Consider the following 25,702-nt stretch of genomic DNA (forward strand, 5'->3'; position numbering starts at 1 on the left):
CCCAAGAATGCACCAGCAAAAATAAGCATGACATACAAAGATGGTAGAGTAGAAGAAACTTCACAACTAACTGTCAGTCAGAACATAAACTATTAAAAACTTTGCATCATTCCTCCTTTATATTAGATAGAGTAGGTCAGCAGCCTTGGGTCCCAAAGGACCCAAAGTCTCTTCTGTTGCGATTCTTTGTGCTGACTAAAAGGCACCAGTGATATCTTGAATTGAAATTGATCAGCTAGGCCAGGAGTAGGAGATTTCATTTGTGCCTTATGTAGTTGCGATTATGGACAGTTTCAAATTCTGCTCAGTTCATTTGGATTGTGAGATTCTGGCAGGTATTTTGGGGGCTAACCTACAGGTTTACACTCAGTAACCCTAATGACTTCTTATTGATTCAAACCATTATTAAATTCATATCAAAATTTAGAGATTTGTAAGCAAAGACAGACTGTGAAATAAGTATGTACATACAGCAAAGAACTTGAATAAATACTGTTTAAAACATTGGTGTTTCTAGGTTTTTTTGTGTTTTTTTTTTTTTAAGTGAAGGTAGACATATAATTTTTTGGGTTTAACTGTGGTTCCTGATATAGGAGTTTTTTGGTATAAATTATCCCCTCTCAAGGAGATTATTAGGGGGTATTAAAATTCATACTCTTTCATCACAGTACATTTAACCCAAGTCTCCTTAGCATGCCCCCTCCTCTGGGAGATCATGGTCTCTGAAGACATCAATAACTGGGGTACCATAGGGATTGCTTCATAGCTGTATCATCATTATGGAATTTTTCTGGGTACTTTTGCTGTGGTAATAACTTGACAATACAGAGAGACATCTGTTTATTCAAGTTGGGATTATTTATTGAAAAATGAAGTAATTCTGTCTATAGTTTTACTGGGTTAATTTCAGGACAATGGAACTCCAACATTGGTTTATTCTTCCAGACTTCAATTTTTTTTTTCAGTAACTCTAAAGAAACAAAGGACATGTTTCCAATTTATTATATTTATTGGCTACCTTAAGCCTCTTGAACTTCAAAAGTCGAAATGTTCATAACAGCACCAGATGAAATTAAGAGTTGCTTCATTTCAAACTTGCAAGCTATGATAGCAAGAAAGAGTGGAGTTTCCCCTGTCATTCTCCTTGCATTAATGTTAGCTCCATGTTGTAGCAATAGTTGGGCTATGTTGACATGCCCCCTGATTGCTGCCTCATGGAGGGGCGTGTCACCTGAACCACTAGATGTGTTTATAGTACTTCCTTTTTCGATAAGGAACTCAACAACTTTTTCGTAACCATCTAATGCTGCTAAGAACAGTGGTGTTTTCCCCTCAAAGTCTCTAACATGAAGGTCAGCACCCTTCTCAACTAAAAGTTCAGCGACTTCCTTTTCTACAACATAGTGAAGAGGTGTTCGTCCATATCGATCACACAAGTTGAGACTACTTCCATACAAAAGTAATAATGCAACGGTGTCTTTGTTATTAATTTTTCTCACTGCTAAGCTCAAAGGTGTTTCTCCTTTAGCAGATGTAGTATCAACACGACTCCCACTTCGTAGAAGGTAACTCACAACTTCTCTGTATCCTTCCTTAGCTGCGTTGTGAAGTGGGGTGTAAAGGGCCATGTTTGAGACATTTACACTGCTACCATTTTGCTCAAGTGCCTTTACGCATAAAACATGACCTTCTTCTGCAGCAAGTAAGAGAGGCGTGTCTCCAAATCCGGTAGAAGATTGGAGATCAGCTCCATTTTGAGTGAGAATGCCTACAATTTCAGCGTGACCCTTACCAGCTGCCATGTGTAACGCACTCTTTCCCCAAGTCGATTTACAGTCGACAGGAACACCCAAGCGGAGAAGATACAAGACTGTGTCTTTGTTTCCTCCCATTGCTGCGTAATGGAGAACTCCTCTCCTACCTCTGTCTTTTCCATTAACGTCTGCTCCATTTTCAACCAGAAATCGTACAACTCGACATGAATTAGAGGCTGCAGCAAGTAACAGAGGCGTGGCCGATCCATCGTCTCGGAATGGCGAAGGTTCGTCAATACTTTCCCCCATCTTTAAAACTCTTTTGACGTGTCTAACACTACCTTTACGTGCCGCTTCATGCACGAGTGACAATTGCTGTGTGTTCTTGTCGGCACTCTCGATAATTTTTAACAATTCTGGGGCGTCGTTGTTACCTTTGACAAGATCTCTTGCTGTTACAGAAGTGTCACACGTGGCTTTGGAGTTCTTTGCCATCTTTACCCTCAAGGCTATTGCCGTGTCCAGTTTGCTTGGACTACAACAAAGAATAGTTTTACATGTAGTAACGTCCCTTTCAATGCATGCAGCGTGTAGTACGCTACATCCATTATTATTATTATGCGGCGTACAGACAGCCTCGAAAGCCAGAGATGAGAGTCGATCCATAGTTGAATCAATCAGCCGCCATTTTGGTAATTTAGCCCAGTCCCCCGAGTACACCCGATATCAGCCCAGACTTCCGGCGCGAAAAGGTCCTCTTGCCTTCTGCAAGTGTACTAACGGGCTAGCGTTTTAGGGTATTGGCAAGGAAGGGGGGTCTTTTATAAGCTTGAGATGGTTAGGGGCATCGCTGCCGGTGAGGAGATCCTAAAGGGATTGACAAGAGATGTTTTGGAATAAAAAGGCCAACTTTCCCACGTCGGGTCCCTTATCGTTCACAATCCACCGTAGGAAAAAAGATGGCGGCTGTTCATTTTACTACAATGCCTTGCAAACTTACACAGCTTATAAGGCACTAAGAAAGCCAAATGTTTATATTTGTCCCTGTACAAAGGTCATTGAGTAGCCTGGGTTGCGCTAAAAACTGTGGGTAAATGTACCAGTCGCCATCTTTTTGCCTAGAGAGGATTGCCACTCCTTTCAAGTTATGTGAACTGAACAGATGTCGTACGGGGATCGAAAATTTTAATATTTGGACAGGAAGTAAAAAAATCCCGCTTCTCCCTCCCCGAGTTAAAGGTTGCGTCAGACCACCATATGTTGTGGAAGGATGACCCTTAAAACCAACCTACTTTTAACAAAAGCAGTGGTTAAAATTTCAAGCTTTCCTCTACAAAGTATTTAGTTGTGGTTGAGGAGTACAACTCATAGGCTGTCAAGACTTCCGTTTAGTTGAGCACAGTATTTTCCTCTCGCCGTGTTTTTTGCGCTGCTCCCCGACTATACGACCGCCTGGAACAGACTAGAAAAAATTCAAGCAGCTTTGAAACCCTCTTGCTCAGGAGAGGGAAGTAACATGATTCACGTAGCATATAATTTTAGCTATTGTTAACTTTTCCCACTTTAAATTCGGGTATTTGCTTATCACGCGTCACCCAAAGTTTCGTCCTCGTCACGCATCGCGTGTAAAACCCTTTGCCACCCTCCCAAGAGGCAGGGAAACAAAGGGAGGGAGAGCAATCTGTTGGAAGACCCAAGAATCACAAATACTAGAAGTTTACAAGTACGACCTTTAATTGAAGCCACTCTTTAAAACAATTATCCTACAGTTAAAAATCTAATTCAAGTGCAGGGCACTCGACTTAGCAAAAACTCTTGCCGTGTTTTGACTGCAAACAGACGAACGAGTAAACAAGCGAGTCAAAAGTTCACTCCAATTGAGAAAAAAACTGAAAAGAGAGGCGCAATGTACCTCGGGAATTTCAGAGATGAAAACAGGAGAGAGATTGGGTGTGCAATTAATTATGGGAAAAGCTTTCGTACGAAACTTAACCAGAACAGAAGGCGATTTGTCCCTTAATAAAACGGTCTGGGGAAGAAGATTAGTTAAATAAAGATGCCTTAGACATCCAAAAATTTCCTTCTAGCCAAGCTTCGAATTCATCTCTGCAATCTCAAAGAATATCTGTGATCAAAACAATTACACTCCTAGTTTGTTACCTTGCTTTTTACGTACTTCTCGAAAATATTCCGATACTTTCGGATTCTCAAACAAATGAAGACAAAAAAAAATCAATGCAAACAGACAAAAAAGCTACTACTAACTAAACTAAAGACGTGAAACAGCTACTATGGTCTGTTGACTACAAAAACGTCTGAAAGGCTGCTGTAGTTTTCCATCAAGGAGAAGAGATGTAAAACAATAAATGCCTCCTAAATCCAAGTCCCTAGTGTATAGTGAATACATCAAAATCAAGATTTATGAGCCCGCAGTTTCGGTTCCCTCGTTCCCAGTGTTTTTCTTTATAAACAGTTTTCCTGGGCTCTTGAATCCTTTTCCCCTGACTGCTGCTGTGAGTTCTCTGTCGTTATCAGAAGAATCTACAGAGTCCATCTGTTAGGAGAAGAATAAACAGCGTTAGAGAATGCCTTACCTTTCACTAAGTGGAAGGCCCAAAAATTGGCTTTAACTGTAAAGCGCTAGTCAGGATTTGTATGGTTTATCACTTCAATAAACCACGCACGACGATGGAGGAACAGAGACCAAAGGGGCAGATGACAGATTTTAAGACTTTTCCATTGTTTTTTCCTGTTGTTGAGCCAAATGTTCAAACATTTTTGTGCCATAAAGCAACACTACCTCCCCCCCCCCCCCCCGCAACAACAACTGGGGCAAGGCACTGCAAATACAGACGCATGCATGCATTTGCATACTAACAAACAAAATATTCTGTGAAGGTTTCACATTATAATTTTATTTGCAGGGGGAAGAAAACAAGACCATTAAAACTAACTGCTGGCTCCAGTGCCACCATTCCTATGGGTTATCAACCAATCTCAAGGCACACACACATTTGCCTGTATTTTGTTTTAGAGAGAGGCACTCGTTATTCAGCTAAGAGTAATGAGGATTGAGGGTACAATGAATGATGCTAAAAATATTATACATGAAGAGTCATGCCCTAGATCAAGGCAAAGTTATCTTATACACAGTATCTTTACAATTTCGGTTTACTAAATTAGTTCTCGAGAAAGATTTTTGCCAAAACGAGTTAAGTCCAGTATAAATTTAACACTGTTTTGTCCTTTTTTTATTTGAAGAGTTTGAATTCCTTATACTTATGTTAAAGAAATTAGTTCTTGTTAATGTCAATTTTCAGTTGTGCATTAAAGGCTTATGACTTTATCATGTTGAGCACTTCCACAAGTGTTCAATGACACATTTTCAAAGAAAAATGTTTTAAAAACTTTTAATAGCACGATGAACAATAGGCATGTTTGCCCTCAGTAAAACCATGTTCTATTATAACTTGTCTCAAGAAAATTCAGTGACAGCAAACAAAGCTTTCATTTCATAATGGATTAAAATACACTCTTATTGAAGAAAAACAAAAAAAAAAAAAGAAAAAACTGGAGCAGCGTTTCAAGATATCAACAGTATGGAATGAGCAGTGTCTTGATAATATATGCAAGAACGACAAAAGAGAAACTCTTGGAGACTGCAACGTTTTGTGTAAACCTTATTATAGTTGGCATTCTTTAACTTGGAAAACGTAGATGGATCACTCTACACTGGACATATAGTGCTCTTACGTTTATTTTTTTGAATGTTTATTTTAAAGCAACCTAACTCCATCTACAACTTAAATTTATATCTTAAACTGCTGCCTTTTTTTAAATCATCATCATCATCATTTTATTTCTTAATAAAACCTACATTTTACAGCTGGATTGGCCCGCAGATAGCTATGCTAGTCTAGGTGGGCCAGTCTATCAAATTTGTTTTACGGTTGCTTGGATTGCCAGCTTGAAGATTTATCTTTCTTAAAATGTTAAACAAAAAGTAGACCTCTACCAAGTTGTCATGTGTGGTCATAAAAAAGGAAAAAACAAATCCCTTGGAGGTGGTAATCTGAGGACTAACTAGTCATAACACAAACACAAAAATGCCAAAACAAACAATGAAAAGAAAGTAACTGCACTTAGACCTGTTCTAAAATGAATGCCTTTCTCAACTGGAAGCTTGCTCAACCTAAAAACAATTATGGCAAAGATAAGCACTCTTCAAAGAGCAGCGTTCAACAATTTAACAAACAAAAAACAGCTGTAAATAGCAGCTTATTCTAAACAAGAATAACGATTAATTTAAACTGCATAATAAATTATATTTAAATACACACTTCAATAAAGGCATCCATCAAAACAAAGTCACCTACTACCGTCCATGTTCTTTTTCAAGCAAATCTAATCTGCATTTGTACACAAAAATCCAATTTAACAAAATAAGAGTGCTATTTGGACGATTTCCTTTTGGTACCTAAGGCTGTTTCAGATGGTTTGTTTCATCTTGTAGAGCCAACACAGCACAATGGCAAAGTTTACAGCATGGAATGAATGAGTATTCCACAACCAGATTCATATGCTTCTTGACGTAAATAATTTTTTTTCAGATTTTCACTACAATTAGTAAGAAAAACCAAACAATCAGTATCGCTTTAAGAAGAAACCATTCTGACATAAAATTCTTCCTGAAATGTTACTCTTGGTATCTGACTTGCAACCATGGATGTATCAAAAATCACGAAGGAAAGTATGACTTGATCGAACCAGTGATACATATAATCAACAAGCATACAGTAGATGTGGCTATTTTAAAGTGGATTGTTAGCTTGGGAAAAAAAACAGTGAGAAATATAATTTTCCTTACCTCATCATGGGCATCATTATTAAGCATATCTTCAGCTGCTTTTTGAAGATCAGGGTCATTCAACATAAGCTGAAAAGACAACAGAGTCAGCAAATTTAGCTGACCTCCATTACCAAAAAAGGATGTTGAGATGTTGCCTAAATGTCAAAGTAGCTACATTGAAGCAATGCTGTGCTTATTGACAACACTTTATTATCAAACAAATATTGCAATAGAACAAAACTGGTTAAAATTGCTGACTAGTAGGACGTTGACCAGTTGAGTATTTGAATAGCACAGTGGGGTAATTTAACTTGGGACTACAAAGAACAACTCCAGCTGGTGGAAGGACTGAGAATTTAAACCAGACACCTCCAGATTTTAGATCAAGCACCCTCAAACAACACCGGCATGCTGCTTCCTGATTAAATTGCCAACAACTCTTAAGTATGGTAACAGTCAATTGGGTCATGAACAGATAGATGTAAGTGAACAAAGGGTATCACATTATTTAGGTAGTTTACCTTTTCAGATTCACCATTCTCAATTGTTTCAATCGTAGTTCCTTCTGATGTGATTATTCGCTGCGTGGTAGAGGAGGAGGTGAACACTTGCTTAGAGCTGACGACACGGGTGGTTGTGGTGACTGAAGATGAAGTTTCAGAAGATGAGAACATATTCATGTCTTCACCAAACGTTTGCTCTGGGACACCTTTTTCCTCCGAAGAGGATGACTGGTGGGTGTATGATCGCTGTTCAGAAATGAAAACCTTTGACACAGTCGTTCCTCCTTCATTGGCTAATACGACTGCAGCATCATCTGTCTTTTCTTCCACCTCATCCTTCTTCTCTTCAACTTCCTCCTTTTTATCTTCAACTTCTTCCTTCTTCTCCTCCACTTCTGCCTCCACCTCTGCCGCAACTTCTCCTGCTATTTCAGGGGTAGCTACAGCCTCTGCGACAGCTTCAGCTTTTTCCTTCTTCTTCTTTTCCTTCTTCTTTTTCTTTTCTTCATCTTTTTCATCATCAGAAGATGATGATGAAGAGGATGAACTGGATGTTGAGCTCTTTCTCTCCTTCTTGTCTTCTTCGGTCTCTTCGGCAACAACTTCGGGTTCTGGTTCAGGGGGTCTCATTCCTTCAGCAAGCTCCAACACACAATCTGGTTTCAACCTGTAAAAACCAACAGAATAACAAAGAATTTCAGAACAGTTATAAAGCACCTCATAAAAGCAGACACCATTCAAAATGGTAACATGGAGCATGTCCATGCTTCAGCTGCTTCACATCAGAAAGTGGCAGATCAGTGTTGGTTTCTACAAGGTGACATAATTTTATTAATTGATCTTAAGCATTTCCAGTAATAAATATATCATCACCCATTTGCTTGGGATAATAAAATGCTTTCCTTTTAATAAGAAAGGGATTTATCAGTCAGAAACAAAAGCTACAGTGAAGACCTCAGATCTCACTACGGGCTAAGATTTTAGCTCAAGTAACTGATAGCTGAATACTTTTTTAGCTGCATTCATAAGAAGCATAGCAAATATCACCATTTCTTTTCACGTCTCTCTTTCCATCACTACTGGAAATGAAGTCTAACATTTCAGCTTGAAGATAGAATTGCAGAGATTTGGTTTGTCTCTTTAAGTTGGACTAGATTAACAACCAAATTCAGTACAAAGACTCCTTTGCCAGGCATACAGCCTTCTCACTGGCACATAATTATTCACCTTGAATCTCAAAAAATCTCAAGCTTAGGAAGTGATGAGAAGTAATGATCAGTATAAAATTGAGGTAATATTTTTCTTCCAAGGCTTTATAGTTTTCAAAATAACAACTGCCAAGGTTGAATAAACTTGACAACTGCTTTAAATTATGATTACATAATATCAATAAAGTGATGTCAGTTTTTCATACATCTGTCCTGTTATTGATCATGAATTTTGTCATAACATTCTCAAGGTAGACTACTTTGACAATGTTATGACAAACTTAATTGTCAATAGCAGGACAGACACATGAAAACTGATGTCAATTTCTTTTTTCTTTTTACGATGACAAATTGTCAAATTGTCTACTCTGGCTCGTTCATGCATTGCAGAAATTGAAGGGGTGAGTGCAAAACCATGCTAAGTGACGATTTGGGTGAAAAAAAAAATTTTCGCGAAAGGGCTTGAATTTTTGTATGTGGTCTTCAATGTAATAGAAAAACGTGGTCCTGTATTTTTGTCGCTGGTTTTTGCTTCGTTTATAAAGACGCCGCTAGGAAAACCGAGTGGTTTTTCTGCATACGCAATATCTCGAAAACGAAGTGAAGCTTAGCGGAAAAACTCCGGGACATTGTTAAACATACCTAAACAAAACTGCATGCAAAATTTGGAGCGTTTTCGACAAAGTTCACTTTTGATTAAAATACCTAGCGCCCAAGCCTTTGTTATAGGTCGAAGTCTCGCCTCGGTTTATTATAACAAGGGATCGGCCCGCCATGACCGCAAGGACTTTGATTTTACTTAGAAACCAGCAAAATGTCAATTTCATGCAACTTCTATAAGCTCAAATTTGTTGATTTCAGGTCAAAAGTGGTTAAAACGTTGACTCCTGTTAACGCACGACGGCAAGGATGTTGATTTCTCTTAGCAAGCAGCAAAATGTCAGTTTCACGCAACGTAAAAGCTCAAAAATGTCGATTTCAGGTCAAAAAAGGTTTAAATGTTGATTTCATGTTAACCCGTGACGGGAAGGTTGTTGATTTCACGCAACGTATAAGCTCAAAAATGTTGATTTCAGGTCTAAATAGGTAAAAATGCTGATTTCATGTTAACGCGTGAAGGCAAGGATGTTGATTTCTCTTAGAAAACAGCACAATGTTAATTTCACGCAACGTATAAGCTAAAAATTGTTAATTTCAGGTCTAAATAGGTAAAAATGCTGATTTCACGTTAATGTGTGACGGCAAGGATGTTGATTTCACTTGGAAAACAGCATAATGTCAATTCACGCAGTGTATAAGCTCAAAAATGTTGATTTCAGGTCTAAATAGGTAAAAATGCTGATTTCACGTTAATGCGTGATGGCAAGGATGTTGATTTCACTTAGAAAACAGAAAATGTTGATTTAAAGCAGCGTATAAGCTCAAAAATGTTGATTTCACGTAACGCGTGACGGCAAGGATGTTGATTTCACTTAGAAAACAGCAAAATGTAAATTTCACGCAACGTATAAGCTCAAAAATGTTGATTTCAGGTTTAAATAGGTAAAATATGGCGGCCGGAAAATAGTGTTAACATCTGGAACTTACTTTGGTTATCTGGGACAATGACTATCTGCACTGAACAAATAAACATCAAATAAGCACTTTTCCAAATACAGCAACGTCTTAAATGGCTAAAAATCACGAGATAAATACATGTTTTTCGACAAACGCGATCGTAGCTTTATGTCACGCACCGCCTAACAGATTAACAAATTAACCCTTCTGCGCAATGTACGGGTCTCCATACATCTGCATGTCCACTGATCCCAGAAGTTCAAAACACTACAAATCATGCCGATATGAAATAAAATCAACGCAACCTGGATCACAGATCTATGTTACAATCAATCGTTACTTGTTGGTCATTATTATCTTTAAATGAAAAAAGCCGAAACAATCTAGTTACCAGTTCGAGAAGCGCGAGCAGAATGTGATCGCAATGCGTGCTGGGAAGGGTCTTTACACCTCGTGCGAGGGAAAACATGGCGGTCGATACAAGACAAATTTTATAAGTCAAAAACCAGTTTTCACTTTCCAAACTTTGACACTAGCAACGCTTGGCAAATGGGCCACAACTCACCACAGGGTATTTTTCTTGGGCAAGAACTGCTCTTGGACTTTGCTGCCTGGCTCGATCTGACTTCAAATGCCGATAACACAATTACAGTATATCGGCTACCTTCGAAGTTTCAGAACACATTTTGATTCTTTAAAACGTGCTGATGACTTACGGGCTTATCAAGGCTTTATGATGCCTCTCAACCACCAGGCAGGCATACAAGGTACTTTGACACAATGCTTAAGATATTAGTTGACAGAGCTCTAATGCGGCACATATCTTTTTTGTTCGATGATATTTCGTTTGCCGCTCGATCGATTCACGTGTTGTGCTCACGTCACAATAGCTGATGTAAACAATCTGTTCCCAGATTTCCGCTCTATATATGCTGTGAGATTTGATTTTGACTTCATACACTATAAACAGTCTGCCTGTTTGCTGTTCAACAAATAAACTGCTAAAGACATGGCTAGGAAAAGCCAAGTATTTTTGCATACGTTATAACTCGAAAACGAAGCAAAAACCAGCGACAAAAATACAGGGCTGCGTTTTTCTATTACATTGAAGACCACATGCAAACATTCAAACCCTTTCGCGAAATTTTTTTTTTCACCCAAATCTTCACTTAGCATGGTTTTGCATTCACCCCTTCAATTATAAATTCATGTGTCTGTCCACTTATTAACAATGAAAATTAGCCAATGAGCACTTGAGAATTTCTGCAGTTATCGTATTGATAAATAAATATTATTGAGGACTACTATGGGTTCTACTATGACTACTATGGTTTGCTGCAATTGTCACTTACTGACAGCAATTAAACACATCTTAATAAAAACCACACTTACAAGTCTGTTGCAGAGAGTGTGAACCGCTGCATCTCGCTTCTTGAACTGAGATAGAATCCTTGACCACTGACTGAGAACACCAGGGATCTAATAGCGTCCACATCTGACTTTTTCATGGCAGAGGCCTTGATCTGGATTTTCAGGTTTGGAATGGAATAGACGATCAAATCTCCTTGGTTGCTTACACAAGCCAAGCAGTGGTAAACCATTCCAGAATCATCATTCTTGCTTCTCACATTGATCAGGCCAATCTTACGCACTCTTGAGCCATCAATGGCTGTGAGCTTCTCCTTGTTACGCGCCTTCAGATGGGGTAGACTGAACACTTTAAACTGTTCTTCAGAACAAATCACTAAGGAATGTGTTCCGCTCATGTCAGGTTCTAAGAGATTGCCAAAAACAAAAGGGAAAAAATCAACCACTGACCTGAAAGTTAATAAAAATAAAACATCCCACCTCCCCCACAAACAAATGATGGTTTTGCTTTTTTCTTCAAGACTGCACAGAGCACCCACAGAATATTGGATTGGGTGGCCGAGTGGATCAGAAAATTATAGCTAGATGCATTCGAGATAAAATAAGGAGTTAATCGTCTCAAGGTGTCATTTTCTTGAGGTGTCTCAATTATTTTGGGCACTTACAGAATTTAAGGTTTTTTCAAGTCCTGCAGTCTAAAAGAGTAGATTGTCTGCCCAAGAACACAACATATGATCCTGGTCAGTGATGAAACTCAAGACTGTGCAATCCAGAGGCCAATTTGAAAATTGGCCAGCTACTCATCCTATATCCCCCAGAGTGAACAACGCACTGAAAATTACCTTTATCTTTATCCTCCATGACATTTCCTAGCAGTGGCATTCCATCCTTATCAACAACAAACATGGACACAACAGGTGCTTTGTGTTTCAGTTTGATCTCTTTGCCGATCTCTACTTGAACCTCCTCCTCACTTCTCTTCTCTCCTTCAGGGATGGTCAGGTAACACACATAGATGTGGCCTGCATTGGTTCCGGCCCAGAGCGATGGACAGTGATGTACTCCTGAGGACAAAGGTTTGGGTTCAACAGTTTATTGAAGTGCAAATGAAAATTATGGTATCCTTAAAAGGCCACTGTCCCAGCTATAAAGTTGCTTCATAATCATTCTCTTGCAAAATGAAGAAAAAACATGACAAACATGGAGAAAGAAAAGAAATGTCACATGAAAAAGAAAAAAAAAAAACATGACAAACAGATTCAAAACTGCACCAGCCTAGAATGGAAATTTTGTTTTCTTGACAGCTGGCCACTAATTCAAATTCAGTTGACTATAAACCATTTCCATCAGGGTAGTCCTGTGCAATTTCCCCAAAACACTGGTTCTATTTTGCCTTGCAGAATAATTTTATCCAGTATTTTTCAAAACTTTGGTAGCATCTGGCAAAATCATATCCAAATTAGGAAAGACAACTTTGATAACAGCTAGCCAGAGCACTGTTACTCTAATCAAATGTAAGCAAATGTGAGCTGAATTGATAATCAATGCCTTACCATCCCTGACGAAGGTGTCAACAAAGTATAAACAGCGCACCATGCTTAGCACACTCTCATCTACACGGTTTTCCTCAACAAGGCGTGACACTGGAGAAGCCACTGCCTCTGGTGTGGGGGATGCTGGAGCTTCACCTTCTTTCTTGGGTGTTCTTTCTGCACCACCCCTGGATCCTTTACGAGAACGTAACCGACGGAAGGATCTCCGGATGCTCTCTTTCAACGATTTTCTTCTGGAAAGATGCTCTCCATTGTCCGTTTCTTGAACAAGAAAGTATCAAATGCGAATTAATCTTCATGTTTGTCAGAGATTTGCACTCTGTTACGTAATGATGGTTACATATGACACATTATTATTGTGTAATTGTATTTAGGATGAAACAAAACCTTCAACCTACCACAAAAGAGGACTAGAAAACAACAGCAGATAAAAATCACAAAATGACCGTATGGAATTAAACAAAATTTGAATTGGGCGAATAACCGTGTCAAGCATAAATTTTAGCTTCATGCTTTAAGGTGTGTCTATTTTACGATACTGATGAATACATCGGAGAGTCAAGCTTCTTCCTTCATTTTTTTCCTTCTATTAGAGTAAAAAAACTTCAAAGCACAGCTTACCTTGGCTGACTGTCCATTTTGTTGTGACTGTCTTCTTATTTAAGTAATCATACAAGATGAACCCATGAACAGTACCAGCTGCTAGGAGTCCCCATTGAGTTTCCACGACCAGTGCACTGACCTGTGCAGCTGGGATAAGCTGGAGACCAGTTTGCAGTTTGAAACCTGCAGGAACTGTGACTGAACCTTCCTTGGGAAGCAAGGGACCATGACCCTTCCACTGGAAATTTTCCTTGTCTTCAGTAAAGTCGATTTCCACCATCTGATAGGAAATAAATTATAATAAGTATATTTAATGGATATGCATGATTGGAGAAGGCGGTGTGGTTAGGTTGCTGGTTTTCAAATTTGGAGGTCCCAGGTTCAACCAAAGGATGGAATTTGTGAATGGGGGTCCCGAATTCAACTCCTCCGCATCTTATTTAAATAGCCAACTGGTCAGCCTCAAACCAGTGGGGATTTTTAACCAGTTTTTAGTTCTGTTTCCAATATTTGTCTCTCGATTCATAGAGTCCTCAATTATCACAGCAGTGAGTGCTAAATTAAATGACACTTTAAGTGCTTTATTTAATATTTTGATTTATTATGATCGGGGAGTCATCAACCCAAGTAATTTACAAGATTGATAGAGATATCAGAATGTTTCCAGCTTAAAGCAACTTTATATACCGTGCAAACCCTGAAGTAAGATTGGTACAAAGTAACTGTGTCATACCTGAAGTTCTACGCTGGTTTCTTCCTCTGACAGGTCAAAGATGAGAACTTGACCTCCATTTCCAGCCACTGTCAGGCTCTTTGCTTTTGGCGACAAGATTATCTTGGTCACAGCAAATCGTGGATCATCGGAGTATGGGCAATAGTTTCCAACTTTCTTGAATGGTGGCCAAACTTCTTCTTCTGCATCTCTGGTCTCGGATTCATGGCCTTCATGTTCGCCAACAAAATACTTGGCAGTTTGGAGAGTGTAAATGAGACACATTTCAAGCTGAGAAACATCCCAGAAGTTGATGGAACCATCTTCATGTCTACAAGAAACAGAAACATAATTCATGTAATCAAAACATGCCTAGCAAAAGTTAGATTTTTTGCTAGCTGTATCTCCTGAAGTAGGTGCACTAATTAAAAGCCTGTTGTTTATATTTGGGAGAGTTCCAGCAATTCTTGACGGAATGCGAGTAAATTGCAGGTTACCCCATTTCCCCAACAGGTCACTAATATGAGTCATTCGGATGGGTGAGTGGTACAGTGAGAATAAAGCACCTTGCTTCACCATCATGTAAGGGAAACAGCTGGCTGGACCAGGAAAGGACAAGGAAACGCAAATACAAAAATAACTCACCCTGTTACAAGAAGGTCCTTGGCTTCTCCACCTTCAACTAAAGGTTTGCCACCTGTAATAGGCCAGCTCTGCAACAAAATGAAACTTCCTTCAGATAAAATCCCTAGACCCAAGCTATCTGACGTCTTTAGATGTTGAAAAATGTTAACTGTTAGGCCAGCTTGCCTCCTGTGTTTTTTTTGTCCTTCTTAGTCAAACAGTTCAACAACAAATTTCATGTTTTTTTACGACCCAATGTACTTTTTACAGACTTCCAGGGCATGAAATTTTGATTTTCAAATTCAAGGCCTATCAACAACTTTCACTGTGTGTAAGAACCCTGTTTGTACACTGCCTCATCTAGTTCTGGTTTAAGTAGCACGATGCTTCAAGATCAAAAGAGAATGCAGGGCAAGGAATTAATCCCCTTATATAGGCTTTATTCACAAGGTAATCCCTCTAATGATTTTGACAAGACAGAAGTGCAGCAGCTCTCAGAAGCTTGTTATCCTGTTTGCCCTCATAGAATGGTAGCTACATTACTTTGGGGCTAGGAACATTATTTCTTGTCTTTGTTCTATTGTTCTCTCAAAGGGCATTGATTCATTCATGGAAGACCTTACAAGACCTATTACCAGACCCTTTGAAGAATCATCAACACTCCCCCCCCCCCCCCCCATGGGATGCTTATCCAACACAGGTCGCACCCACCGTCTTGACAACATTGCCTTAACAAGCTACTGGTAACAATCTACACTCTTGGTTAGAGAGGTGCTGTGAGACGTCTCTAGTCTCTTACACCATAACCCACCCCAACTATGCCAGCCCGACTCTTACCTGGACCTCATGCCCCAAAGGTCAATGCGCAAACCATTTGATCACTACACCTAACACCATTGCACAAAACAATAACAACTACATAACTTACCTCACTAGAAAAGTCAGTTTGCAGTTGTTTCTTTCCAGCATTTAATATTTGGTCAAACAGACTCTGTGGACAGTCATGGCTGTGATATGAACATGTGATTGGAGAAGAGTGCAGGCAGACCAGGTAAGGTTTCATGAATGTAGGGAACCTGTGCAAATGATCAAGAACAAGTCAACCAATCAATCAATTGATCAGGCTATTAGCAAAATATTAAGCCAAATGTGATCTACTTGTTTGAGATGCTGTCAAAAACTGTATGAGAATTTGTTATATCCTCTATGACATCCCTGGTGAAAATCAGACTGAAATGATGAAATGCTTTCTATTTGGAGTTATATAGGATTTTCTTTGATTTGATGCACATTCAATAATGCATTCCTCAAGTGTGTTCCCTTCAGTTGAAAGAAAACTAGTTTGATAACTCCTACCACTTAAACATAACAGCCAGAAAAATAAGTGCCAAAATGACTAACTTGATGTGGTTTCTAGGAAGCGAAACAAGTCAAGCTCACAAGTTTGAGCATGGCAGTCATCTTTTTCTTTCTGTCTTTGGTTGGCTTTCACAGCTCAATTTGTGTGCAATTCTTAACAAATATGTTATTCATAATGTTTTTTTTATGATATAAAGGTACTAAATAAAGTTCTGATCATTTATCTTACCCTGCTTCTTTGGTGATCAGGTCAATGACGACCAGTTCCTCTTCACACAACACAACCAAATAAGCTGGATCTATAAAAAGTCAAACAGAATTGTCTTAGACAACAGCAAATCTTATTTTTAACAGAATGGAAGGCCTTCACAGGAAAATGACTGCCTTACGATCAAGAAGCACTCCACTAGTCTGTGCTTGAACTTAACTGTAAACTGCAAGAGCCAATTGCCCACAATGGTCCAACCATCGAGCAAAAGTGACGGTTACACACCTAATTTTATTGGAAGTTGACTAGGGAAGCAAAAATTGTTTCCCTTTTATCCACACATACCCGCTCCATTGGCTTTCACAGTGAAAAAGTCCACAACACGCGAGGTAAAGTCAAATGCAACTTGCGGGGTGTTGTCACCCCCGTCAACCAAGTTGGCATCTTGAATTAGCGACACACAGTGCCTGTCACCATAGCTTGCACGAGGCATCCCACCACTGAAGAACACAGAAGAATCACTCCACTCCACTTTGGTGATAGCCTTGCAAGGGAAGGGTCCCAGAGGGGTAACAGCCTTGGGTATTTCTGGGCTTCCTTCAACCGACCACTTTGTGAGGCTGCCATCACCGTGAGCACTGATGAATTTGGTTCCATCAGAATGCCAACTGATGCTTTCCACCTCCTGTGGCTGATCAGAGGATTGGACGCTGAAGGTGGCTTGGACACTGCATCTCTCATGATTCCAAAGAACAATCAGGCCTTTCTTGTAGCCAATCAAAATCTACAGAACAAGATTCTCAATCAGAAGTCTATAACAGAGTGATCCATGAACACAGAAACCACAATGAGTTGTTGTAGTTCCCTCATTCCAGTAAGCTCCTACTCGAAAAATGCCAATATTTGAAGGTGCATTTGTGATAAACCACTCTTACCCGTACAATAGAGAGGTCTTTAATGCTCTATCTCCAAATGTAAAAGCCCGGTTTGCAGTTTTAGATCCTTCAATTATGTCAAAAAAGAATTTGTAAAAATGGCAGTTTTTGAGGAGGGAGGAAAACTCACATCCATATAATTCTCACCCCAAACTGAACTCAAGCCTCATAGCCAGCAGGCAAGAAATCAAACAACTGCACTATCTGAGCTCCAAACACCAATACTTAGACTCTCCAAATTCTAATTAAACAACTTGAATAAGTCAAAGCATGCAGCTCAAAGAGGTTTATGCGGCTGCATTCTCACCTTGTTGGAATCCTCTGGATGTTCCTGGATGGCCTCCACAGAACCTGCATTGGTCTTGCTCTCCTCTTGGACACTAAGAGCAAGATTTTATTAGCAGCTAATAACTGATGGCTCCAAAATATAATCATCACTGTCTCTAGAGTGACCTTTAAGATCGCCAAGTGCATTAATAGCAGAAATGCAAATGTAAGTCTTGGTTATGCTGAATATTATGAAAACAACCCAGGGGATTAGGGTATTGATGGGCTGGTCTTGAACAATACCTTGTTTTTCGCCTGCTGTCTACACACCTTAACAATAACATTTATTGTTTTCACTTAATGTTCAAATTACCAATCGAGATAACAAAATATGACCACTTGAAAGCTCTATCCCTTTAAAATGATACAGTGATTAATGTTTTACTGTGGATTGGCCGAATTACAGAACACACTCAGTGTTACATGCCCTTTTTCCTCTTAAATAAGTTTTTAACTTCACTTTCCACATTTTAAATTCAACCTTGTCATTTGTCAACAATATCAATAAAAACATTCTGTTGTGTCAGTCTTTTCAGCTGAAATGTTCTCAATGCTATCAGGGTTTCTATGGAAAATAAGAAAGTTGTTTGGTGGAATTTCAGGGTTTTTTGCCTGAAAACTACATGCAAATGAAATACAAATATAAGTGTGGAAGGGAACTTTTTCTTGAGATGTCATAGGCATGAGAACGCAAGTAAAATGCAGTTTCACAGATATCCCACCAACCTTTGCATCACGACATCCTGGTAAATGATGTATTCCTGAAGCTCAAACGAGTTGATGTCCAACAGATAGATGTTACCTCCCTCTGTGCCAAGGTAGAGACGATTGGTCTTCATGGATAAACAGCACACAGAGATCTTCTTTAGTCTAGAAGATCCAGACAAAATGTAAAATTAGCATTAGAAATGATGCTGGAACCCTGCAGATAAGAGATTTCATAGCACAACAAGAAAAGACACTGCTCAAAAGCCTTACAGTTGCTTACGAAAACAAGATCAAGGATCCAAATATTTTTGCTTTGTATGTTTGAAAATTTAACTGCCTTATAACTACATGTTCATGGGCAGTGTATTTAATTATATACAATGTTTTGGCAGGCACAAAAGGTAATTTATAGTTTCAAAGGCATAGATTTCTAGGAATGACCTTCCACTTTCAAGTTTCAAAGTCCAATTTTGATATTCTTGGCAAGACTAGCTACAGTTTCATGTTCCATTGCGAAACGATTTTTTACCTTCCCTCTAGAGTGCATGTCTTCACCTCCTCCAGAACTGATTTTCCTTCCTTTTTGTTGACTTCCCAAAGGTGAATTGTGTTTTGTTCTCCATCATCACAGACACTGATGATACGTCCCTAGAAATATTCCATGGACAATTCATGAGGAGAGCTTACATAACATGCTTAAGTAACCAAACATAAAAATAAAAAGCTTCTATTGTTCTCTCTGTTTTGTTTTTTTTGTTCAAGGAGCATTTAATTTTGCATGCTGATGGCTTATCTGGCACAGACCATATTGAAATAATCCCATTTGGTACACCTTAGTGTTTTCAAAATAATTTTTATTGCTCAACTTTTGCAAAACTGAAGTAACTGTCGCGAGGAAATAAGCCCTACCATATTATAAGAAAGAAGAATGTTTTAATGGAAGGCAACTTGGAAGTGACAAAAACACTCCAAAAACTGTACAAACACATTTGTCATTCTTTTCCCATGACACTAATTTCATGCTTATGTAACGTCCTTCTGCTGACAGAGCACCATTAGGGCTTCTTCATTTGTAAAATAAATCAAATCCGATCTTCAACAGGGTTCTCCCAAAAATTAGAAGCAGACGGATAATTTTTTGGAGTAGGTGACAGTAAGCATTCTCACACAGGTCTATTACAGTATTTGGGTTTTTATCAGATGCACATGCAGATTTGATTTAACACCTAACCATCATCTCTTTATCAATGTACTTACTGAAAACTATCACTAGAAGTTTATCGTGAAATTTGGGTTGTCACAATGAGAAAGGCATTTTAAAGTGATAGACATATCATGTAGTCTCACATGAGGTATATGAATAACTTTTAATTCTTGCTTGTCTCTCTTGGTTTTCATCCAAATTTAAAACGGTTTTCAGCCGGGATTGGTGATTGAAAGATAAATAAAACTTACATAAACTTAAGGATTATTTTATATTTACTTTTCCTTCCCTGAAAAACCATATTTGTGCTCATGGAAGAAAACTGTTTTACGAGTAGTGTTTCCACACTACAGTTTATGTGACATTTTAGACACAGAGTTCAACTACAGGATGTCTCATTTATCTTGAACTGATTTACGTGCAAAATAAAACATAGCATTGAATTGATCTGTTTGCAATTTACCTACACAACGCAATATAAATGTCACTGATGCCTGGAATAAATCAAAAGAACAACCTTGCAGTATTGATAATTATTTCAAGGAATGCCAAATTCTGCGATAACTTAGCAAATTGGCACTTTTTCAATTTAAGAACTGGAAGATCATGTACAATTTATCCAGAGTTTATTTCTTCTTTAGAATTATTTGGCTTTCATTTACAACTTAATATGCAGAGGCCAATATTAAAAGTGATTTATGATATTGCAGTATGACAAACATGTGAGGTTTATTAAGAATATTCTTTCAGCTGTATTTTTTTTGTCTACCGTTGTTTTGTAGGTACATGTCCACACAATGTCTCATAGTTTTGAAGTTAAGAGCTCTATTCCTAGAATAGATATTGGATTTTGCTGTCTTTTCTCAAGAAATAGACTAGCCTAGGACAGTAGCCTGCTGATCATAACAAAGATGGTGACTTGAGCTTGCTGCCGGCAACTTTTGACAATCCCACACACTAACAAGACAAGCTGAAAATAATTAATAGCTGAGACACAACCAAGGGTGATTTCTAGAAAGCAACATATATTGTGTTTTTGAGGTCAAGAGCTTTCAATTAAGTGTTGAAAAAACTCCCTGGTTACTAACACATTCCTGACTAGCAGTAGTCCAAACGAGGTTCCATTCTAATTTTTAAAAAGATCTACAATATGCAAGTGACAAATTTGTAATACAGAATATTGTAAATTGCAGTGAGGACCTAGTGATTTCTATGGTAGGGCATTACCAATCCTTCTACTTTACAGTACAAAATACAGTCAAATGGCTATCATACAGAAACTTAAGAGTCAAGAGAGAGTGTACAGGTAGAGATTACAAGGAATCTGGTTTCTCTGGGACCCAGTGTATTGTATGTACATGAACATAGATGCCTGTAAGGAGATTGGGTTCAACTGAACTTAACGATTTTTCTAAACTTCTGCATATTCGAGCCTCAAAATGTTCAGAAAAATTTCTTTCACTTACATGCCCCAATTTATCACTACATAAACTGGTGATAATTCTTAACTTGTCTCAAGTCTAACAGTCACCTGCTATTAACAGTAATCTACATCCAATTGTGGTAAGATGTATTGAAAGAAAAACAAAGATAATTCAAACAAGACGAATCACAACCATCCTTCTTTACACAAAACAAAAGAGAGCAAAATTTGTTGGTATAACATACAAAAATGAAGCTACAAAACAAAACCTTTGGGAGCAATATTTCAAATTGTGCTCATCTACATGTAAAAGCACTAAATTACAAGAAAATATATTTGCTTCCTATCATGTGTCCAATAAGAAGTATAAGTTAGCCTTGCAAAATCAACTAAATGATTACAACAAAATTAATTCAAGACAGAGTAGCCGGAATTTGCTTAAAATAGTTATTACGATTGTTATCACAAATTTAGCAGGTCGACAAAAGCCTTTGATTGAACAACTGGGTTATATTACAAGATTGTTTAACTTCGTTAAAAATTTCACAAATTTCAGACTAGTAATTAACATATTAAACAATGTCACTTCTGTTTGGTTTGACGGGAGAACCATAGTTCCAAATGTATAAAACAGGACCGACCACTCATTTTACTTTGGATCATACTGGAAGCCTCTACAATAACCAACAAATCAACTTAAAACTTAACTTAAAACTAAAAAGTTTGCATCAATAAATGAATTGTCACAAGCAGATTTACAATACAAAATACATCACAATAGACCCAAATGATCTTCATGAAAGCAGTACAGAATTGTAAATTCTCTTTTTTGTTCTTTATAGTATGTTCTAATTATAAAATTTCTGTCTTAGTAATGCAGCAAATGGCACCTCAAAAAGCCAATACCTCTTATAACTCAACACCCCTTAAAAAGTCTATAATTTTTAAGATCACCAACTGCATAAACACAGCAGTTCTATCCTGATAAATGGAGCATGAAAAACCTGCATGCATTTGACTTCACGCCCCTCTTACGTAGTTTGGCTAGAAGCAAATAAAACAGGGGTGCTTACCATTTACAGAAACCATCTGGTTGGAAATTTCAGGCAAAAATATTAAACAGTTGAATGCGACGTTGCGGGAGAGGGAATCGCTATAAAGTATATCCACATCAGCTAGAGAGACTTAAAAGAGTAGAAAAATAGCATCACCTCAAATCACAACCCATATTTTCAGAAGCTTCCCAAACGGAATGGCGCAAACCATTTGATTTTCCAACTGGAACTTCCGGTTTCCCCATGTAAATGGTAATTACCCCAGAAGTACAAACACAGCTCTGAACAAAAACTGGAGACCTAACTGGCACAGATTACATGACTTCACGGAATTAACAAGATGTTAATTAATGTAAATATTCCCTTAACTAAAAAAAAACATGCATTGTCAACTTTAAGCATGTTTCCCTTGAAACATTGACGATATAAAGGAAACCAAACTTTAACCTAGCTTCAACTCGAGAAAAATATGGTTTTTGACTAACAGTGACTTAAACTGAAGGGTTATGACTATCATGGGACTGTTTTGCAATTAGACTTGCATTTGTTTGAAATTTCATAAAATTCTTGTTGCAATACAGAAAACCTTTGCAAAATAGCTCTACAATTAGTGCAGGAACAATTCCAACATTTAACATTTTGAGCAAAACTTGTAAAAGATTATCTCTTCAATGTAATACAAAGGCAAAATTTGTAATCAGTGATGTGAAGTGACTTGTGGAAATTTACTTTGAGTGTCAGAATTGAAACTTGAAATGATCAACAACCGAACTTTGACCAGAGTACACGTACAATATTGTTTTTGGCAACTGTAAGAAAATTTAAGCTCAATGTGCCCGAACACCAGGTCTGTGGGCTAACAGAGAGAATATAAGGCATTACTAAAAATCTACAATGAAGGTCAGAGCTGGAAATAGGGATTTCCTATTTCAATTTTTGAACTTGAACAAAGTTGAACTGTTTTGAAATGTAAGATTACACCAAATTTGCCCAAGCAGAGAGGCCATGAAGTAACATGCAGTGTGACCTGCTATAATCAATCTGAGCAAAGGTTGGACGGAATATAATTTCATGGTGCTAGAGAAAAATATATTTTAAGAATTTATTGCTTAGCAGTGCTGCAAGTGTGAAAATTTCTGTGAAAAAAATAGAAATGATGAATTGTGCAATGGTAGTCCTTTCTACTAAGGCCAAGTGATTTTATTCACTTTATAAACAACTGCTAATATCAATACTTTGATAAATTCTAGAATCTCTGTTTACTTTCCAACCAAATTTTAAACGCTTGATCACAAACGAACACAAATCAGGAGTAACATAGGACCTACAAGTAACAAAGAAGATTCGTGTTTGGATCATTTTTTTAGCAGCACAACATAAAAATAGCACCTAGGTCATTCTACTGTTTGAAATCGACACCTAAATTTATTCTAATGCAAGACAAAATAAATAAGCTTGTATTGATTTCCTGTGTGAGAAGCTAACCAGTCTGTAAAGCAAAAGCCGTTTCAATTTAGTCGAAAAGATTGCAATCGATAATATTTCAGGCAATGACAGTAAAAATCAACCATTTTGCAAGAGCTACAAGCAGAATTTTCTCGACTAATTTCATTCAAAATAGCCCCACCCTGCAAAACACACCCTCAATTTTCCCCTCTATCGATTGCAGTCGAAGGATCGACAGAACTTGTTCGCCGGTTAGTTACCTGTTCGGGCAGAAAATGTAACTCTTGAATCACTGTTTCTTGCTGATGACGAGCAGAAAGCTCCACTCCAGGTCGACCATAGCTAACAGACGAGTCAAAGAAAATATACCAGGGATGTATATACTGTTTGAATGGAGAATATATTATAAACAAAATAATGATGAGCGCGTGACTAAAAATACCTAAATGCAGTTTTCTAGACAAACGTATATCACAAGATGACTCTCGTGGAGCCATCAAACAGGTGCAAAATAATGAAAATTAGCGAGAAGAGCGCTCTCGATGGCTAACATCGAACATGGAAGAAAATTAACGGTGCGCTGAATTATGGAACCACGAAGACATGGACATCTTCAGTTTATCGTCAACGCAGAATTTTGCTTGGTTGTAATGCCTCTTAAGAATTTCGGTTTCCAAGTTCGTAAAACGCTATGCTTGTTTCTTTCGTTTAGCCCGGCTTGAAACCACATTAACTTCATTTAGAATTATTTAGAAAAAAACGACACGCTGGTTTCCTCGCAAAAATAAAATTTCTCTCGTAGCAACAGACGAAGTGAACGGTTTCCGAGTAGAGTTGCTGGAAGCTTGCCTCGTCCTGATCAAAGATCAGCTTGGTTAGATTTCCTGAAACAAGTTTGTCCCAGCCATCTGCACACCATAACAAGGGGCCTAATGCCACGACAAAAGTGGGAATTAATCGAACGCATATCGATGGAAGCTACTTGCAAGCGAGGACACGTGTGTTTAAACGCAAGAAGGAATATGGCCGATCTGCACTGTTTGTGCAAAATACGAGCTCCTATCCTCAACGAAAACTACATTTGCCTAAATTTCTACATGAAAACTACAGCGAAGGATAATCTAGGAGCCATAATTTTAAAGTGAGCTCGTGTTTAACGCAAGAACAGCGTGCAAATCATGGCCCTTGGGAATGGTGTTTTGAAAGTTCCCACGATGCTATTTCATCATAACTGAGAAGCGCAAGACTCATAGTTCTTGACGTTTGGAAGAAACAGAGAAATCACGGATGACTAAGCCCTAAAGTTTACGTTTGAAGTGTGTAAAGGCCGCACATGTTAGTTACCTTTTGGGCTTTCGAACTACTGTACTCGCTTGAATATGCAATTAAATCATGATTTATCCTGACTACGAATTGATAGATCTATCTGAATTTCCTAAGTTTCGAACTCCTATATGCATCGAACCGACAAAAAAATCCTGCCATTTCTGGAAATACAATTTAATTCCGTATAGGTGTTATAGACATTTCTGAGACAAAGCCAAACGGACTGTCTGGGTAAGGGTGGGAGACCTCCGCTTTCGACAAAAACCTCTCTTATCTTACTACCAAAGGATACATTTTCAGCAGTCCATTGCTTGTTCCAACAGCCAACAAGTTTAGCTCCGAATCGTGAGCGATTGCTGAGGGTTTCGGTGGAAATCCGTGTTCTACAGCCTGCAAGAAATTGAGGGTATTTATACGAGCACATGTCCCTGGAGTTACATTCTATTCAAAGAGAAAGACGAGAAAACCGCCAAAACCAAACCTTGTTGAACAGAAGCAAATCCTGTCCTTGTTTGTCCTTCAGATGACCGGAGCTCCTGTCTCGTGTCCTTGAAAAAAACTTAAACATTATTGAAGCGGTCGCCTTGCAAGAGAACCGAAATGCGGCGACTACAGATCCACGAATAATTTATTAGTAAGGTCGAGAAGAGAGTCGACTACAGCGAGCGACTCGTTTGAAAATCAATCACGCCTTTGAGAAATTGAGGTTTGGGTCATGTGATACTCTGTCAATCAAACCAGTTGGACCAATCGGAGCGCGTATTGGGATTAAAAAGCGCGCCGAAATAACACTTCAGCTGTCGTCGATTGGCTTCGCAAAACTCGGCAAACAAAACCCTACTGCCCTGAATTTTCCTACCATGAATAAATTTAGTTTGGGAACGTTCACATGCAGTGTCTTTTGTGACAAATATTTGTTTAGACGCGCGTGATCAGGACGTATTGTATGCGAGTTAATTTTGACAAGTTGAGACTTTTTT

The 25,702-nt window shown here is 38.4% G+C and overlaps 2 protein-coding genes across 2 annotated transcripts; both read right to left on the minus strand.

Annotated features, from left to right (window-relative positions):
• Window positions 1-4,177, minus strand: LOC145491368 (uncharacterized). The gene has a single exon (XM_081470549.1). It carries the CDS (start codon window positions 2,418-2,420, stop codon window positions 1,020-1,022), a length of 1,401 nt encoding a protein of 466 aa, XP_081326675.1. The 5' UTR covers window positions 2,421-4,177; the 3' UTR covers window positions 1-1,019.
• Window positions 4,177-25,384, minus strand: LOC145491349 (lethal(2) giant larvae protein homolog 1-like). The gene is made up of 19 exons (XM_081470525.1): window positions 25,204-25,384; window positions 25,015-25,112; window positions 23,657-23,738; window positions 18,798-18,916; window positions 18,287-18,430; window positions 17,541-17,613; window positions 16,644-17,082; window positions 16,320-16,389; window positions 15,660-15,807; window positions 14,753-14,820; window positions 14,129-14,438; window positions 13,414-13,675; window positions 12,793-13,053; window positions 12,082-12,303; window positions 11,264-11,645; window positions 7,125-7,773; window positions 6,622-6,690; window positions 5,903-5,946; window positions 4,177-4,308 (listed from the first exon to the last, which is right to left on the minus strand). Exons 1-18 carry the CDS (start codon window positions 25,288-25,290, stop codon window positions 5,926-5,928), a joined length of 3,504 nt encoding a protein of 1,167 aa, XP_081326651.1. The 5' UTR covers window positions 25,291-25,384; the 3' UTR covers window positions 4,177-4,308; window positions 5,903-5,925.
• Between the last annotated feature and the right edge of the window lie 318 nt (window positions 25,385-25,702).

The sequence above is a fragment of the Orbicella franksi genome, chromosome 6 (assembly GCF_964199315.1).
Source record: "Orbicella franksi chromosome 6, jaOrbFran1.1, whole genome shotgun sequence".
In the NCBI taxonomy this organism is placed as follows: Eukaryota; Metazoa; Cnidaria; class Anthozoa; order Scleractinia; family Merulinidae; genus Orbicella; species Orbicella franksi.

Excerpts from the sequence above, each read along its gene's own strand:
- LOC145491368 (XM_081470549.1), bottom strand. The coding sequence starts at position 2,420 with ATGGATCGACTCTCATCTCTGGCTTTCGAGGCTGTCTGTACGCCGCAT.
- LOC145491349 (XM_081470525.1), bottom strand. The coding sequence starts at position 25,290 with ATGTTTAAGTTTTTTTCAAGGACACGAGACAGGAGCTCCGGTCATCTG. Across the intron at positions 18,917-23,656 it reads TACATTTTCTGCCCGAACAG|GGACGTATCATCAGTGTCTG; the intron begins GTAACTAACCGG and ends GAATATTTCTAG. Across the intron at positions 17,083-17,540 it reads ATCCAGAGGATTCCAACAAG|ATTTTGATTGGCTACAAGAA; the intron begins GTGAGAATGCAG and ends CTTGTTCTGTAG.